General features: G+C 38.1%; 1 protein-coding gene across 3 annotated transcripts in view; it reads left to right on the top strand.

The window, feature by feature from the left end:
- The window catches only part of RALGAPA1 (Ral GTPase activating protein catalytic subunit alpha 1), a 193055-nt gene that overhangs the window by 114737 nt on the left and 58035 nt on the right, over nt 1-20283 (top strand). For all 3 annotated transcript variants that reach the window (XM_075531079.1, XM_075531077.1, XM_075531078.1), the window contains exon 35: nt 11308-11431. In XM_075531079.1, the coding sequence (XP_075387194.1) occupies nt 11308-11431 (124 nt within the window). The remainder of the gene's footprint in view (nt 1-11307; nt 11432-20283) is intronic.

Consider the following 20283-nt stretch of genomic DNA (forward strand, 5'->3'; position numbering starts at 1 on the left):
TCACTACATTCATAAGCAACCATTAATTTACTGTTTGCATCTATATATTTTCTTGCTGTGAATATTTCATGTGAACAAAACCATAAAATATTTGGACTGACTTTTTAAAATTATTTTATTGGAGGCTCGTACAACTCTTATCACAATCCATACATCCATCCATTGCGTCAAAAACATTTGTACATTTGTTGCCATCATCATTCTCAAAACATTTGCTTTCTACTTGAGCCTTTGGTATCAGTTCCTCATTTTCCCCCTCCTTTCCCGCTCTCCCCTCCCTCATGAACCTTTGATAATTTTTAAATTATTATTATTTTGTCATGTCTTACACTGTCCAACATCTCCCTTGACCTACTTTTCTGTTTCCCATCTCCCAGGTAAGAGGTTATATGTCGAGCCTTATAATCAGTTCCCTATTTGGTCTTTTTAGATTGACTTCTTTTACTTGGCATAATGCTTTTAAAAGTTCATCCATATTGTGTTGGAACTTTAATCCTTTTTGTAAATTATATACTTCATGTATGAATATACTATATTTTGTCTATTTGTCACTTCATGGGCATTTATGTTTTTACCTTTTGGCTATTAATAATGATGCTATAAAAATGTATGAAATTTTCATTTGGACATAGGTTTTTATTTTTCTTGGGACTATAATTAGAAATTGAATTATTTAGTCATGTTTATTCTATGTTTAACCCCCCCCCCCACACACACACACACACCTCCCAAATCGTTTTATTGGAAGGTAATACAGATGTATCATTCCATAGTTTAATCACATCAAGCAGTATTGTACATTTGCTACCACAATGAGTTTGAAAACATTCTCTTTGTTTTTGAACTCTTTGATATTGTCTCCCCTTTTTCCCCTACTTGCTTATTATACTTGCTGTCTCTATAAGTTCATCGATCCATGGTTGCATATACTGAAAAATAGAAAAACATTGCAAAAATTCAAGAGGTCTGTGGTAGTTATATAATCCTTTGTCAATTTGAGAGGATTATGAGCGAAGGGGTGGAGTTTAGTCTGTCAATTGTTGTATAGCCAATGAGGCCCATGTGTGGACATGGCCTTCCCCTGAGGATTCTGGGAATTCCTGTTTTTCCCCTCCCTGGAGGCGGGAGACACTCTCTGCTCACTCCCTTGGAGACTCTCTACTAACAAGACTCAAGACTCACTGAGAGAAGCTCTACTGGCAAGAGAGACCCCGTGTTCTGGGAACTGGAGGAGCCACGTGGAGACCCCTGCCAGCACTGAGATGCTTCTACCGACACTGGATGGACTTGATCTGGACTGGGCTGGGATGTTTTCTCAATATTCAACTGCTCTTGTATATAAAAAATTTTCCTATACATATGAGAGTGTCCATGAATTCGTTTCTCTAGTCTACCCAAACTAACACAAGGGCTACCCCCATTGACAAAATACCTCAGAGCTAATCCCCATTATGAAGAAAAAATATATAAAAGGAAAAAAAAAACAAAATGATGAAAAAACAGATCAGGCACAGCATTTTAAGTCAAATTTATCATTTTTATCTATAGTCATCTCGCCAATATACTCTGTTTTGTAATAGTTCATTCCCAGTCCCTCTATTATGGATAGAGGGAAATCGCCAGAAGCTTATTTGCTATGTAAATCTCCCAAATGTATCTAGGGCTCCCACTGTCATCCAGAGCCTTTTGCAAACCAGTCTCACATTTTAGGCTCTTATACTATTTCCTCCTTCAGTTTTGGATTATATGATTTGAAATCCTTTGGTCGCTTATATTGATGTGCTTTTTCCATGTGGACTTAGTTGACATCTCAATTAGATGGCTACTTGTTTGGAAACCAGCCTTTAAAACTCCAAGCACCATTTTATCTGATAATTGGGCACCATCTAATTTCTCCACCATACTTTGTTATAGCACCGATATCTTCTGTGTTCCCTTCCTGAGATCAAGTATCAAGCCTAAAACCCATTCCTGAATCTATTGTCTTTTTTTTAAATCTGCCTTTGGCTCCCTTTAGAGACCTCCTTGTTAATTTATGATAGAGAATTTTATTGAGCATCTATCTCCCTGGGGCATAAAGATCTTCCATTATTATTGTCATTGATTAGCCCCCGGTACTAATTTTGAAAACACAGTTAAGAGGGATATTGAACCAAAGTAGGCTAACTACATATTGCAAACATGAATTATTCATATTTCACATAATAAATCCTTTTGTGGCTGGATGCTGTTTTAAACTAATTATAGGAGTTGGTTGTCTGGGGAAACTTATAAGAATTTTGCTGAGAATGTCAGTCACAGATGTGCCATAATAATATGTATCTTATTAAAGTGTGTGGGTCATTGAGGTAGTAACTAAATCTGCTTACTGGCATGACTGTTCAGTACTTGTAGTACAGCTGTCTGCAGATACTATGAATTTTCGGACGTAGGTTACAGGTGTTTGAAGTAGAGTCCAGTTCACCCAGTGAAATTTCAGCACCAATCTCTCTGGTGTGGCCTTTGGGGCACGTTGTGCATCCTGAAGATCCAGGATTCGATGCTCCAGGGTATGTCCAGGAGCTTGTGTCAGTGTGGCTTATTCTGTGCATATTGCAAGGAATACCCCCTAACTATGTTTAACCTTTTCAAGGACTGCTAGACTGTTACTCAGAGTGGCTACATCATTTTACTTGCCCACTTGAAGTGTACGAGGGGTTTCAATTTCTGTACATCCTTGTCAACACTTGTTACATAACCTGGCATTTTAATTCTAGCCATCTTAGTATTCCATTGTGGTATTGATTTGTATTTCTCTAAAGACTAATGCTGTTTACCATCTTTTCATATGCTTATTGACTAAATGTATAACTTTTTTTTTTTTTTTTGCTATTTTCCTATCCAGGTCCTTCTTTTTTTAAAAATTGGATTATATATGTCTTTTTCTTATACTGAGTTGCATAACTTCTTCATATTTTCTCAATAGAAATCCCTTTTTAGATAAATCATTTGTGTCTATTTTCCAGCTCTACAGGGTTTCTTTTCATTTTCGTGATGGTATCCTTTGACCCCAACGGCCTTTAATTTTCGATGAGTCAAGTAGTTGTCTTTGCTTTCTCTCTTTGCTTGTCTTTGTGCCACATTGCAGTGTCCAGTGTCAGATTTAAGGTGTTACCTCTGTAACTTCTTCTCCACTGTAGTTTCATCTCTTCTATTTAGGTCTTTAATCCATTTTCAGTTAATTAATGTCAATGGTGTCAGGGGAGGATCCAAACTTCTTCTTTTGTATTTAACTACTATCCCGATATTCCAGTGCCATTTGTTGAAAGCTGTCTTTTATCCACTGGATGGTCTGTATTCACTATAGAGGCATCATTTTAAATCTGGCCTCACAATTCTGTTTTATTGATCTAGTTATCTGCCTGGTGTTACTTCTCTGATTTTGTTGCTCTTTAGTAAAATTTGAAATGAGCCAACCTTGTTTTTCTTTTTCGAGATTGTTTCAACAGTTTTAGATCTATTGTGAGATTATGTTTGAATTTTAGAGTTTGTTGTTCTTATATATTGATCTTTTATCCTGCAGTCTTGCTATACTTATTAGTTCTAATGAATTTTTCATGGATTCCTTAGCATTCTTTAAAGACAAGATTTTGTCATCTGGTTTTTCATCTTCATTTCCAATATATTGTTGTTTTAAGTTCCCATCAAGTCGGCTCTGACTTAATAGAGACCCTTTTTACAATAAAACAAAACACTGCCTGTCCTGTCCATTCTCACAGCTGTTACCATGTTTGAGCCTGTTGTTACAACATGTGTCAGTCTCTCTTGTTCAGAGCCTTCCTCTTTTTCAGGCTGTTCTTAACATGCATGAGATCCTGTTCCAGGGAGTTGGATCTCTTCTAATATAGGACCAGAATATGTGAAATGAAGTCTCCCCATCCTCACTTCTAAGGAGCATTCTGACTTCTTTCAAGGCTGATTTGTTTGTTCAACTGGCAGTCCATGGCACTTAATTAGCCTATTGATAAAGGATGTTAGATGAATAGCATTTTGGATATTGAGCTATTCTTTTATTCTTGGCATAAACCTCATTGCTGATTGCGTGCACACGTGTGTGGGTGTACAATGTTGCATGATTTTGTTTGCCAGTGTTTTGTTGAGAAATTCCACATCCATATAATAAGAGATGGGATTCTCTACTTTTTTCTAGGATTTGTTCATTTCCTCAAAGTTAACCTACTGGAATACTGTTCACATAATTCTATTCTTTTTTTTGATATGATGAACACTAATCCCCTCTCTCATTTATGCTTGTATTAATTTGAATTCACTATCTTTTTTTCTTGCTCAGTCTTGTTAAAACTATGTTAATCTTTCCAAAGAACCAACTTTAAAAATAAAATAATTTTATTGGGGACTCCTACAACTCATCACAATCCATACACACATCCATCCATCCATCCATTGTGTCAATCACATTTGTACATATGTTGCCATCATCATTTTCAAAACATTTTTTCTACTTGAGTCCTTGGTATCAACTCCTCATTTTTTTCCGCCCTTCCTAATGAACCCTTCATAATTATGTTATGATTATTTTTTTCGTATCTTGCACTGGCCGATGTCTCTCTTCACCCACTGATCACAATATGTAGATCATTGTGATCAGTTCCCACTTTCTCTCCCTACCTTTCTCTTACCCTCCTGGTATCACTACTCTCATTATTGGTCCTGAGGGGTTTCTCTGTCCTGGATTCCCTGTTTCCAGCTCTTACCTGTACCCGTGTATATGAATTGTAATCATGATCGTCGTGGAGAGGAAAATTAAAGAACTATAGGAATGTTATAAGTTTCATCAGTGCTATCCTGCATCCTGGCTGGCTCGTCTCTTCCTTGTGACTCTCCTGTAAGGGGATTTCCAATTGTCTACAGATGGGCTTTGGGTCTCTACTCCACGCTCCCCCTCATCCACATTGATATGATTTTTTTTCTGGGTCATTGATGCCTGATACTTGATCCCACCAACACCTCATGATCACACAAACTGAACCAAATTTTTATTTAATTGATTTTCTCTTATTTTTCTATTCATTATTTCATTGATATTCGTTTTAATATTATTTTCTTCTCTCTGATTGCTTTGGATTAGATGCTTCTGTTTTATATCATATGTGACAATTTAGATTAATTTAAATCTTTATTCATTTTTAACATAAGCACTCGTAGGTATGTCTCTCTAGCACTGAGTTAACTTAAAAAGTATTGATATATAGTCTTCTGTCTCATTCATCTCAATATATTTATTTCCTTTTGATTTCTTTTTGAACCATTGGTTATGTAGCAACATATTGTGCAATTTCCTTATATGTGATTTTTTTCTAATAGCTCTTCGCTATTAACGCCTAATTAATTCCATTAAAGACAGAAAATATACTCTGTAAAATCTCAATCCTCCAGGGAATACCAAAAATAGACTTTGGGACCTGGGCATGGCACCTCATCAGATTCAATAAGAAAATACTCCTAAAGGGCAACAAACAGACCTTGACCTATTTATAGGCTTTTCTTTCATTTTGCCATTGGTTTTGTTGTTGTTTTGTTTTCTTTTGTTGCTTTGTTTTGCTCTGTTTTGTTTTTTTGCATATTATCTTTTTGGGTCTAACTAGATAATCTAGAGGAGAAAACAGTGGTACGAATGGTTCTGGGAGGACATGGGAGAGGAGGAGGCAGGGGAAAGGAAGGGGCTGTTAACAAACGCAGGGTTAAGGGAACAACAAGTGATCCAAAATTGATGACGAGGAGGGTGAAGGAGACCTGGTAGGACTTGATTAATGGCAATGTAACCGAGGGAAATTACTATAATCTAAATGAAGGGTGAGCATGAGGAATGCATAAGGAAATAGAGGAAAGAATTAGGAGGCAAAGGGCATTTATAGAGGTCTAAATACAGGCATGTACATATGCAAATATATACAATGGGGAAGTAGATCTATGTGCATATATTTATAGGTTTAGTATTAAGGTAGCAGATGGATATTTGGGCCTCTACTCAAGTACTCCCTCAATACAAGAAAATACTTTGTTCTGTTAAACTGGCATTCCAAACAAAAATAAATAAAAGTAAAAAATTAACTGGCATTCCATGATGCTCACCTTCCTGACACGATCAGAGAATACAAAGCATGTGCATAAGTAAATGTGGCGAAGAAAGCTTATGGTGCCCAGCTATCAAAAGATATAGCACCTGGGGTCTTAAAGGCTTGAAGATAAACAAGTGGCCATCAGCTCAGAAGCATCAAAGCCCCCATGGAAGAAGCACACCAGCCTGTGCGATCACGAGGTGTCAATGGGATCAGGCATCAGGCATCAAAGAACAAAAATTGTAGCATTGTGAATTAGGGGGAGTATGAAGTGGAGACTCAAAGTCCAGCTGTAGGCAAGTGGACATTCCCTTACAGAAGGGTCACAGGGAGGAGACGATCCAATCGGTGCCATATAGCACTAATGAAACATACAACTTTCTCTAGTTCTTTAATGCTTCCTCCCCCACACTATCATGATCACAATTTTACCTTACAAATCTGGCTAGACCAGAAGATGTACACTGGTACAAATCGGAACTGGAAACACAGGGAATTGACAGGTAAACCCCTCAAGACCAATAATAGGAGTAGCGATTCCAGGAGGATAAAAGAAGGTGGGGGGAGAAAGGGGAATCCAATCACAATGATCTACATATAATCCCTCCTCCCAGGGGGACGGACAACAGAAAAGTGGGTGAAGGGAGGCATTGGACAGTGTAAGCCGTGAAAAAATAATTTATAAATTATCAGTGGTTTGGGAGGAAGGGAGGGGGGAAAATGTACTGACATTAAGGGCTCAAGTAGAAAAGAAATGTTTTGAGAATGATGAGGGCAACAAATGTAGAAATGCGTTTGATACAATGGATGCATGTATGAATTGTGGTAAGAGTCGTACAAGTCCCCAATAAAATGTTTTAAAAATAATAATAACCAGGCAACCTGAGAAAAAAATTTCAGTCCTTTTAAATGTATTGAGGCTTGTTTTCTGGCTTATTCTGGAGGTTTTTCCATGTGTTCATGTGAAGCATAAATAGGCTGTTATTGTTGGTAGTGTTATGCTTAGCATATAATGTTTAAATCTTCAACTTTCTTGTTGCTCTTCCACTTAATTGTTCTGTCCTTTACTGGGAGTAGAGTATTGATGTCTCCAACTATTATTGTGGAGCTGTCTGTGTCTAACTTAATTTCTGTCCATGGTTGTATCATGTATTTTGGTGTTCTGTTATTAGATGCATGTATATTTGGAAATTCAGATAATAATAAATGAAGTTGGAGATTGCATGGTAGAATTTTGAAAGATCAATAACTTCATTGAAAATACCGTTTTTTCAACAACATAAACGGTGACAATACAGGTGAAAAAGCTAAACAAAAAATTCCACAGGCCAGCTTGAGAAGATAAAGTATTATGAAATGCGCAAAAACCTAGAGTAGAAACCCAAAGAGAAAACCTGACCAGCACATCTCAAACTGAAATAAATTAAGATTCAAGCCCCAAGTTGAAATATTGAAGATTGCATATGCAAAATATTAAACAATGCAGGTAGCCTCAAAAGAACGTGAGAAAAATGGTCAGTCAGTGTAGCAAAAAAGAAGTAGTAATTATTCAACCATTTCAGGGGTTAGCATATAATCAATAACTGATGATACTGAAGGAAGAAGTCCAAGCATCACTGAAGGATTAGCAATGCACAAGGCTACAGGGATTGTGGAATACCAATTAAAATAATGGTATTGATGAAGCACTGGATGCACTCACTAATCTATACCAAGAAATTTGGAAGACAGCTAACTGGTCAACTGAGCATGTAACATTCTTACATGTACTCATTCCAAAGGGGACCCAACAGAATGTGGAAAAATTCTAACAATATTTTTAATGACATACATAAATGAGATTTTTTTTCTGAAGATAATTCTGAAATGGTTGAAGTAGTGCATCAATAGGGAGCTACTGGAAATTCAAGCCAGACACAGAGGAGGATATGGCATGAAGGATTTCATTGTTCACGTTAGAGGATCTTGACTCAAAGCATGAGGATACTAGAATGATGTTTACTTGTGTTTTATTGACTGCGCGAGGGCATATTCACAGTTTTATTGATTATGTGGTTTAGAACAAACTGATTAACATTGAAGATATTAGTAGTTCCAGAACACATTGTTGTGCTCATTTAGAACCTGTACATGAACCAAGAGACCGTTGTTCTAACAGACCAAGGGAATGCTACATGGTTTAAAATCAGGAAAGGTATGTACATTATGACTGAAGGCAGGCTCGCTAACAACCTATGATAAGCAGATGACACAACCTTGCTTGCTGAAAACAAGGAGGACTTGGAGCACTTGCTGATGAAGATCAAAAACTACAGCCTTCATTATAGATTGCAAGTTTGTAAAGAAAACAGAAGTCTTCACAACTGGGCCAATCAATGGACAACATCATGATTATCAGAATAAGAAAAATTGTCATGGATATCCTGTGGCTTTGGTTCACAGTCACTGCTCATGGAAGCAGCTGCCACAAAATCAAATGGTGTATTGCATGGTAAAATGTGCATGGGACTTATTTAAAGTGGTAAGTGCAAGGGTTTTACTTTGAAGATTAAGGTGTATGTGGCCCAAGCCATCTTGTCTTCAGTTGCATCATAAACATCTGAAACTTGGATAGTGAATAAAGAAGAACAGAGAAGAATGGATGCACTTGAATGGTGGTGCTGAGGAAGCATGTTGAAAGGCCTACCAGACACACAGATCTGTCTGTACAAAGGACAGAGTGCTCTTTAGAAGTCAGGATGGTGAAACTTCATTTCATGTACTTTGAATATGCTATCAAAAAAAGATATCCCGAGCAAAGGACCTAAAAATCAGCAAGCCCACCAGCTGTATGACAAAGGTGTGGCAGTCAGCTTTCATAATTAATGCCCAGTATTCATGCCCATTGATTGACAAGATTTACAACCTTGGAAATCCATTGAGGCAATTTTAGTCTATTGTAGAGTCTCTGAGTTGGAATTCTCTAGATGGCAAAGGCATTTTTATAAGCAAAGTAGTGATCATTTGCTTACTGGTGACCGGTGAACTAATCCCTGTAGCATGTAGCTTCTGGTCTTATCTGCTTAGATACACCTCTCATCTGTCATAACTTTTGTTTGTTTCTCAGCCTGATTTCTGAGGGACTACTACAGAATGACCTAATTAATGATTAGAGTTTATGGCTTAACCTTTTAATCAGTTAGATTTTACTACTTACTATTTGATGTGTTTGTAGCCTGGAGATGTTACCTCAATTCAATTCACATGTTTTTGCCCCAACCAAGGACTGGTTTCCTGGAGCTTTGCTTTCAGGTCACTCTAAAGAGGGTACAGCGATTGGGCATGAATATTGTCTTCCAGATTGCCAGGGATGGCTGGGTGTTATTTTTAAGCTTGGCTTTCTAGGATTTTACCCCAAATCCCAATAGCTTATTATCCTATCAGTGTTTTATCAGAGGTTGTTTAAAAACCCCTTCTACCAGTGAGTCTTTGAAATAGATTTTTGGGGATCTAGGAGCCCTGGTTACACTTTGGGCTGCTATCCTCCGGGTTAGCAGTTCTAAACCACCAGCAGCTCCTCCGGAAAAAGGCTGAACTTTCTACTCCCATAAACATTTACAGTCTCGGAAACACACACAGAGGATTGCTGAGTGAGCATTGACTTGATGGCAGTGAGTTTATTATTATTTTTTTATGTGTGACATAGTAATGTTTTTATGTCTTCTGTGTATCTTTCTTTGCTTGCTTCTAAGTAGATGCACCTAGTGAATGTGCACAGGCTTCTCAGTGCCAGAGCTAAAAGTTATCCCGGAATAACTTTGCTTAGCAATTTTTCCCCCCTGGTTCCCGCTATTAAACTTCTGGATGCTTTGCTATTTTGATGTGTCATGGAGCTTTCCACAAAGATGTCCAGTGGCTTAGTCATGGAAGTTTCTGAGCTATGTTTCAAATAAAGTCAATACTTTTAGGCAGAGCTGATGTAGTTTTTAAGGAGCCCTGGTGGCGTAGTAGGTTAGGCATTGGACTGCTAACCATAAAGTCGGTAGTTTGAAACCACTAGCTGTTCCTTGTAAGAAAGATGAGACTTTCTGTACCTGTAAACACTTACAGTCTTGGAAACCCACAGGGGCAGTTGGAGTCGATTTGATGGCAGTGGGGTAGTTTTTTTTTTTTTAATCATATAACTACCTTTGTCCCTGGGAAGAATCTCTGCACCTGAGCTGTTTCCAGGGATCTGTTTTCCTGTAGTTGTACCTTTACAGTATATGTGGGCACTTGGGAAATCTTTCTTAGCCTACCCCTCTTGGTGTGCACCTTTTTTTGCTCTTATGAGTAAGCTAATGTAAGAGTGAATGGAATTTTCAGCCTTTCATACCTTTTTGTCCTCCCCAAAGAGGGCACTGGATAAGGGACGGGAAGCCCAGTTCTCTCTACCACACCTGCTTAAAATAGAGTATCTGTAACTTGGGGCTGAGGGGCATGAGAAAGACTACCAACAAACTGCTTCTCCTTGGAAACTATGTCCTGAAGTGGGAGCAGGAGGAGAGAGAGGCTCTGTCTTCTTGGCCTGCGTAGAGTGCCCAAGATAAAACTTCTGTAACATAAGCAGAGTACACATGGGGGAAGGGAGCACGTTGTGTCCTAAATGGTACAGTAGAGGGGTGGTGACAAAGAGGAAGGCCCTCAATGAAATGGAATGACACTGCATCAGTGGGCTCAAGGTAGGAAGAATTGTGAGGAGCCGTGCAGTGTTTCGTTCTGTTGTTGGCACCTAACAACAATACCATTCTCCTTCTATAGTGTAAAAGCATCTGAAATGAATGGATCATTTCTCACTCATTGTTTGCTCCAAACAAATTTTAGTTATAAAATGCAATCCAATTTACTAGCATTCACAGAAGATGACTATGTTTTATACATTCATACCTATGTGAGCACTAAGATACTTTCCTTTACTCAGCTCAGATACTGACTTTTTAAAGGTTCGTTTTGTTTAGTCAAAAGTAATCATGCCGCTCTTCTGTTCCAAAACCATTTTTGTAGCTTTTATAATATTTTATAATTATTTATGTAAATTGTTCAGCTCCCTCAGTTGATTATAAAATCTAACTTTTGTTTTTAATTGCCATATACTTTATACACAATGTTTAATTATCAGGTAATTGAATACATGAAGAATAAGTGAATTATATAATCTTTTGTTTTATAGCCGAGAGACACACAAGATTGCAGTATTTTATGTTGCTGAAGGACAAGAAGATAAACACTCCATTCTCACCAATACAGGAGGAAGTCAAGCATATGAGGATTTTGTAGCTGGTCTTGGCTGGGAGGTATTGATTTTAAATTATATCAAACACTTAATTCTAGAGAGGAAGAGTTTTTGTCTTTTTTGTTTCTGTATACCTTAGTTATTTACAAGCACTGTTTTAGGAGATACACAACTTAATGGCTAGTTAGAGTTTCTACCTCACATCTCATCTACAAAGACAACTGGCTGGAACTTTAAGTTTAATGTCAGTGTATTGTACCCACAGATTTAGAAGATCCAGGTTTTCCTCGTAGTTCTGATATGTAGTGTAATGGTTACTTCAAAGTAGATATCTACCTTAGAAGTACACAAAAGTTTCTCAGGGATTATGGGACTATGTTTAGTTTTAAGGAAATTGGTTTCCAGTTCCTCCACCTCCTACCCTTCATTATTCTTCCCTCTTGAATCTTAAATTGTCTCTGAGGGCAGTGACAACAAAAAAGAGGGCTTCCTCCCAGGGAGGGCTTCCTCTGCAGAGACTTCCTTGATAGCAAAGCCGGAAATAGAACACCTAATATTGTTAAAATGGCAAGCCTCCTCTAAGTGATTGATAATAGACCATAGAATCATGATTCATTGGAGCCTGTATCTCAGTCTGAGTTGATTTCTGTGTTAGGTTGTGTTGACCACAGAAATAAATCCACTCATATGTGAGAAATAATACCCTCGTGTATATATAAGAAAGTGCTTTATATCAAGAAGTAATTATTTATTAAGGAAACATTCCAGCCCAGTCCAACTCAATTCCCTAAATCCAGTACTGGTCCATCAGTCCCTCTTCAGACCGCATGTAGTGATGCAGAGTGCAGGGGCATCACAAACCAGGGCCGGCAAACTCGTGTGGATCAAAGGCGTTGGAAGAATGGAAGGGCTCCAACAGCCCTCCTTGTTGGCCAGTCAGCAGGAAGTGAAAGGCAGAGAAAGATGAAGGTTTACTGCATGTCATTATGAGAAAGCCAGGTACACAAGGGACCCCATCAGCCTCTGACCTGGCTGACAGGTTGATACCACTCCTTCACTTTTACATATATTCAAGTTGACATAATATTATGTAACTATGACAATTTCTTTTTTTAAATCTACAAAATGATTCAAAAATTAATATGGAAGTACAAAGGAACTATAATAGCCCAAACAATTTAAAAGAAAAATGCATACTTCTTAATTTCAAAATTTTTTCAAGCAACAGTAATCAAGACAGTGTAGCACTAGCCAAATGACAAACATACAAGGTAATGAAACAGAATTGAGAGTCCAGGAGCATGCTTGTGATTCTGTGGTCCACTGATTTTGACAAGAATACCAAGACCATTCACTGGGTAAGAGCAGTCTTTTCAACCAATTATACAGGTACATTTGTATAGCCATATTGCAAAAGAATAAAATTAGACTCTTATCTTACACTATTTATACAAATTAAGTCAAAATTTAGCCAAAGGTCTAAATGTAAGAGTTAAACTATAATAATCTTAGAAGATATGTAGAGGTAAACGTTAATGGCTTCAGATTTGGCAGTAGAGCCATAGGATATCATGGCACAAGCAATGAGGAAGAAAATTAGATAAATAGAACTTCATCAAATTTAAGGCTTTTGTGTTTCAAAGGGTACTATTAACAAAATGAAAATACAGCCCCAAAGTTGTAGAAAATAATTGTAAATCATATATATATGTGTGTATATATTATATTTGTATCTATAATATAAAAGGAACTTAATACTATTCAATAATAAAAGTTCCATAATTTGATTTACAAGTAGGTGTTTTAGTCCGGGTAGCCTAGAGAAACAAATTCCTAAAGACACTTGTAGTTGTGTAAGAAGGATGTTTATGTTCAAGAACAATTGTATATTAAGAAAACATCCCATGCCAGTCCAGATCAAGTCCATAAGGCCGTTATTAAGCCATATGTCCGATACTAATCTATAAAGTCCTCTTCAGACTCAGGAAACACATGCAATGACTCCGAATGCAGGAAGATCACAGGCCAGTGGGTGCAAAGTCTGTGGATCCAGTGGCAGTAGAAGCATCTCAGTGCTGGCAGGGGTCTCCATTTGGCTCCTGGGCACAGGGTCTGTCAGCGTAGTGCCATGTGTCTCTTCAGTAGAGTGACCCTTCGAGTGAGCAGAGAGTGTGTCCCCCGCCTCCAAGGAGGAAATCCTGGAGTTCCCAGAATTCTCAGGAGATGGCCATGCCCACACAGAGGCCTCATTGGTTATAACCCGATTGATAGACTAGACTTTTAATACTCCCAAGTCCCAAATTGATACCAGTTTATGTAACTACCACAGTAGGCAAAGCTCTGAACAGGAATTTCTCAGTAAAAAAATACACACACCCATATAACAGGACAATACACATAGGAGAGGATGCGTAACATTAGTCATCAAAGACATGTATCTAAAAACTATTTACACCTCTAAAAACTACACTTAGGCCATCGAGTTGGTACTAACCCAAAATAAAAAACAGTTCTCATAAATTCAATTCCAATTTATAGCAATCATGTATTTATAGGACTCAGTTGAACCTGCCACACAGGATTTTAAGGGTGTGTGTGTGTGTGTGTGTGTGTGTGTGTGTGTGTGTGTTACCTTTTATTATGATTTGGGTGGAGGCGTATAGACCAGATCATCAGTTTTACATGCAGCAGTTTATACACATTTGATTTGAGCTCACCCATTTCAGTTCCCTCAGTGTACTATCACATATTCTACCTCTTGTCAAGTTTGGTGTTTCCATTCCTCCTCGCCTAACCCTGCAGCCCTTTTTATTTTAAATGATTAATTATTCTAACACAAGGAGGAGTTCTGTTCCAGACCTCTGGTGACTACTGATCATAATTCTGAGGCCCCTACCAGTCTCTGTTCTGCCAATTTAAGTCTGGTCTCTTTTATGATTTTTAGTTGTATTGTACATTTTTCTCCCATTGTACCCAGGACCTTCTAATGTGATCCTTTTCAAAGCAATTGATAGTGATAGCTAGTCACCATCTTAATCTTGTCACAGGGTTGTGAAAGTATGTTTGCATGATCGATTTTATTGTTTCCATGTGACTTGATTTTCAATACTCCCTGTTGCTCTGGATGCAGAGAAAACAGTAACTTTTAATCCCATGCTGGACTCTTCACAGAAGGATTCTGTCACATCTGTCTCCCATCCAGCAGCTTTTGGATTTGAAGCACTGAGTTTTCGGTTACCATATAGGAGTTTTACCATTGAACACCGGGCTTCTTTTCTTTTTTATATTTTACTTAAATATTTTATTTTTTTCTAGTTCAGTCATCCAGTCTTATCAAGAAGAATTGTACAATCATTATTACATCAATTTTAGAGAATTCCCCTACCATGGTTAAATCGCCTTTAAAATGAGTTGTGCAATCACAGTCAGCACTAGTGTCCCTCTCCCCTCCTGCGTCCATTATTTACTCCTGAAATCCCCATTCCCTCCCTGTCACCATCCCATTCCTGCATACCTTATAAACCTTTGTATCTGTTATTATCATTATGCATCCACTCCTGTGCTTCACAGCTGGGAGATCCAACAGAAATCAATAAAAACAAAAGCACCCTAAGGTGATAAGGATAAAATCATAATAGTATAAAGACAAAATACAAATAATACATGAGAAGGAAAAGACCAATATTCAAAAAGCCAGGGAAGCGGTTTCTGTCATGGAATAGCTAAGAGATACTTGCATCCAGTAAAAATTCAGGTCATGTCTATAGGGAGGTCACATGGCCAAGTATCAAGTTAGTCCATCATAATCAAGATTATTATGGTCTCTGCCTGATAGTAAGGCAGATTGAGACTTTTGGCTTGTGACTAGAGTGGATCTGCCAGCAGCTCAATCTGACTAGGCACTCTGCAAGATGGGTTTTGGGCTCCCACTGTCCTCCATCAACTTCTACAAATGGGGTGTTCATAATTTTAGCTCTGATAACTTTTCTTTTTACCATATCGAATTCTGTGTCATCTTTGGATCACACAAGCTGGTGTTCTTCTTCCATGTGGACTTATTTGACTCTTCGCTTAGATGGTTACTTGTTTAAATGCAAGTGTTTAAGACCGCAGACACTATTGTGGATTGATAGCCAGGCACCATCCACTTTCTTCAACACACTTTGCTGTAGCACCTTTATCTTCAGTGATCATTTCCTGAAGGTGAGTATCAAACAGGGCTATGATATAAGAACTAATTGTTCTTAAGTTGGAGCTAGGATTTAGTGTGAGCAAAACAGGTTTTTTTTTTTTTCTTATCCACAAGGATGGCTAATGCATGAAAACATTGAGGAAATGCCCTAGAAAGTGAAATATTCCAACAAACAGATAGGGTACTGGAAGTACTCAACCAGTCTATGCTAAGAAATTTGTCAGAAAACTACCTGGCCAACTGACTGGAAGAGACCCATATTTGTGCCCATTCCAAAGAAAAGTTAACCAATAGAAGGAGAAAATTATCAAACAATATTATTAAAAGCAAATGCAAGTAAAATTTTGTTTAAAATAACTTTAAAACATTCGCAGCAGGATATAGACAAGAAAATACCAGAAATTCATGCCAGATTTAGAAGAGATGAAATGACAATATAGTAGTGTGCAGAATGGGAATTCCAGAACACTTCATTGTGTCCCTGCGGAAGCTGTGCATAAACATAGAGACAATTGCTCGACCAGAAAAAAATACAGCATGGTTTTAAATCAGGACCAGTGTGTGAGTCAGGGTTATCACCTTTGACCATAATTATTCAATCTATATGCTTAGCAGATAAAGAAACTACTATATAAAGAACATGGCATCAGGATTAGAGAAAATCATCAGCAACATATGCTATGCAGATGGTACACTTTGCTGGACGTGAAGAGGATTTACATGACTGAAGTTCAGAGTACAACTTTTAGTATGCGTTACAGCTTAACATAAAACAAAAATCTTCATAGCTGGACCAGTACAAAGCATTATGATATAAACAGAGAAAGGATTGAAGTTGACAAAGGTTCCTTTTTACTTAGATGGAAAATCAGTATCCATGGAAACAGCGTTCAAGAAATCAAATGACCTCTTTTTGAAGTGTTAAAAAAAAGATGTTATTTTGAAACCAAAAATGTACATGATATAAATCTTTTCAGTCACCTCATATGCACGCAATAGCTGACCAATGAACAAGAAAGAATGCAGAAGAATCGATGTGTCTGAATCCTGGTGTTGGTGAGGAATATCAATCTGCCATGGAATGCCAAACGAACAGACACATCTGTCGTAGGAAAAGTCCATCCACAGTGCTCCTTGGAAGCGAGGAGCCAAGACTTTGTCTCATAGTCTTTGGAGATGTTATGGGACAGGATCAGTAAACTCTTCTGTCGAACACAATGTGTGTGTCCCAGTCATGGCCCTGACCACAATCCAGAACACCTACTAGTAACTATGATCTGCTGCCAACCATGGTTTTTGTGACAATTTTCTTTGCCGGCCCGATCCCCTACTCCCCTACTATTCCTTTTAAAGTTCTCTACCTCAGCAAACTGTTGGACACCATTATGACCTCATACTAATTGTTTTCACCTGGATGATATGGCTCTGTGGTTCTCTTGGCCGTGTCCTGTTTAAAAGAGCCCTACTGGCATAGTGAGTTGAACTGCTAATTGCAAAGGTCAGCAGTTTGAAATCACCAGGTCCTCTCCGGGGAAAAAAGATGAGGCTTTTTATTGCCATGAAGAGTTACAGTTTCAGATATCAACAGGACAGTGTTACTCTGCCCTATAGGCTTGCAATGAGTTGGAATTGAGTAGATGTCGGGTTTTTCTTTTATTTTGTTTAGTTGTCCCATTTATGAATTAATGTTCTCTTTAAATAAAATTATAAATAAGGGAGCATACCCCACACAAAAATTTAAAGGAAAGAAGGCGAATGGCAAAAAGAAACACAAGGAGAAATCAGAGTAAGTGATGGTACTTTTGAGAGGGTATCAATGGATAAGTTGAAACAAAATGCGTATGAATTATAAATGTATAAATTGTCATGTAAAACTAACAATCTGTAAACCTCACCTAAGTCACAGAAATACACATTTTAAAAAGAAAAAGCTCAGGATCTGTGACACAGAGGAATACTTTCCAGGAGTTGGATTTACACAATGGCAGCAACAATGTGCTCAAACATAGCTCCAGTTGTGAGAATGGTACATGACCAGGAAGTGTTTTGTTCCTTTGCAGGGGGTCCTCAAACTACGGCCCACGGGCCACATGTGGCCCGCCGAGGACATTTACCCAGCCCACCGGGTGTTTTGGCCCCATTTTGTTTTTACTTCAAAATAAGATATGCGCAGTGTGCACAGGAATTTGTTCATAGTTTGGTTTTTTTTTTAAACTATAGTCCGGCCCTCTAATGGGTCTGAGGGACAGTGAAACAGGCCCCTGTTTAAAAAGTTTGAGGACCCCTGCTATACAGCATCACTATAAGTTAGATTTGATCTGATGGCTGCTAACAACAGCAAAGGATGACTAAACTTTAAAAATCAGATAATAATAAATGTGGGCTAGGGCGAGCAGAAATCAGAACTCTTCTATACTGTTGGTGGCGATGTAAAACACTGGAACAGCCCAGTGGACCGTCTGCTACAGTGAAACGTATTTGCTACATGATCCAGCAATTCCACCCTAAGAGAAATTAAAACACACGTTCACTCAAAAACTTGTTCACAGATACAGCAGCATTATTTATAGTGTTCAGAAAGTGGGAAATGTGCGTCAATTTATGGTTGTGATACTATACCTTACTTTCCATTGGTGGAATCAGGGCAATGGATATATGGATCTCTCTTAACTATGTCTTGCACCTTCGTGTGCATGTATAATTATCTGAAGATAGAAAATTCAAGTAAAAATAATTAGGCCTCTTCTCAAGTCCTCCCTCAGTGCAAGAACACTGTTCTAATAACGTGGTATTCTGTTATGCTCACCTTCCTGACACGATCGCTGAAGAGAAAATGGGTGCACAAGCTAATGTGGTGAAGAAAGCTGATGGTGCCTGGCAACTACAAGATGGGGTGCTTAGGGTCTTAAAGGCTTGAAGTTTAAACAAACAGCCACCTAGCAGGGAAGCATCAAAGCCCACATAGAAGAAGCACACTAGCCTGTGTGATCACAAGTGTCAATGAGATCGGGTATCAGACATCAGAAGACCCAAAACAATCATATTGATGTGAACAAGGAGGGTTGGAATGGAGACTCAAAGCCCATCTGTAGACAATTGGACATCTCTCAGAAGGGCCATAAGGAAGTGACGAGCCAGCCAGAGTACAGTGTAGCACCAACAAAACACACAACATTCCTCTAGTTCTTTAGTGCTTCCTCCTCTCCACTATCATGACCCCAGTTCTGTCATACAAATCCGGCTAGACCAGAGCATGTACACTGGTTCAGGTAAGAACTCACCACACAGAGGATCCAGAACAGATAAACCCCTTAGGACCAATAATGAGAGTAATGATACTATGAAGGTAGGGGGAAAGGTGAGGGAGAAAAGGTGAACCAATCCAAATGATCAACATACAATCCCCCCCCAGGGGATGGACAACAGAAATGTGGGTGAAGGGAGACAGTGGACTGTGTAAAATATAAAAATAATTTATAAATTATCAAGGGTTCACCGTGGGGTGGGGGGAGCTGATACCAAGGGCTCAAGTAGAAAGAAAATGTTTTGGAAATGTTAATGGCAACATATGTACAAATGTGCTTGATACAACTGGTGTATGGATTATTATAAGAGCTGTAAGAGCCCCCAATAAAATTATTAAAAACTTTTAAATGCTTATGATCAATAGCCATCTGGAAAAAAATTAGTCTGTTGAAAGGGCTTAAAGACTTACATGAAAGGACAGATGCTCCATGTTGGTGGATTGGAAGACTTAATATTTTGTCCACACTACCCCAAATTACACAGTCCAACAAAATATTTTTTCTTGGTGTCTGGGGTTTTACACCTGTTTCTGGTGCTATCTGGGATGCTGACTTAGAAAATTGCACTGGATGGATCACTTTAGCTTTAGTTTCTTAGATATGAATTTTATAGATATTTAATTTACTCTTTAAAAGATCTACAGAATCAGGATTTCATAACAAGCTTTCATATTTGAATGGGGAAATTTACATATTTTAATTACCCACATTTTTGTGTGTACAATGACCGTTGTTTCACAGCTATTTCCTGTAGTGCACATTGGCCTGCACTTGCATCTTGTACCCACTCCACCTCTGTGTACTCTCACAGCTCTCAGAGGATGACTCTAGCATGTCTGATGTCACACAGGGTAAAGAAGGTAGGGGCAGCGACAGTGATATCTCAAAAACTTCACATAGTGGACATTTTAACCAGAATAAATTGAGTGATCTGATCAGGGTCTTACATCTTTCCGTGGACTATTTTGAATTCCTTGCCTCCAGACTAAAGGAAAAGAACATATTTCACCTTGGTACAAAAATTACATTTTATCCAAGATGAGAAAATTTACTACCATTGTTTACTGAAGACAGCAACTTAGTATTCTGCAATGACATAGAAAACCTTCTGAAGAAAATTCGTCTTTCAAATTATAACCCATGTGAATGGTATCTTTTCATCCACAGTTGAAAACATTATTTGAATTGTGATCTTTTAAATAATGGCAGCAAATATCATTCTTTTCCAATCAGTCACTCCACCAAGATGAAACAAGAGTACAAGGCCATCTCTTTTGTCTTGGGAGAGATAGATTACCAATAATATCAATGGGTGGTTTGCATGGACTTGAAGATGGTTAATTTGCTTCTTGATCAACAAAGTGGCTACATAAAGTACCCTTGCTTTTTATATTTTTGGGGTAGTAGAACCAAACA

This window comes from Tenrec ecaudatus, chromosome 14 (assembly GCF_050624435.1).
Source record: "Tenrec ecaudatus isolate mTenEca1 chromosome 14, mTenEca1.hap1, whole genome shotgun sequence".
NCBI classification, from domain to species: Eukaryota; Metazoa; Chordata; class Mammalia; order Afrosoricida; family Tenrecidae; genus Tenrec; species Tenrec ecaudatus.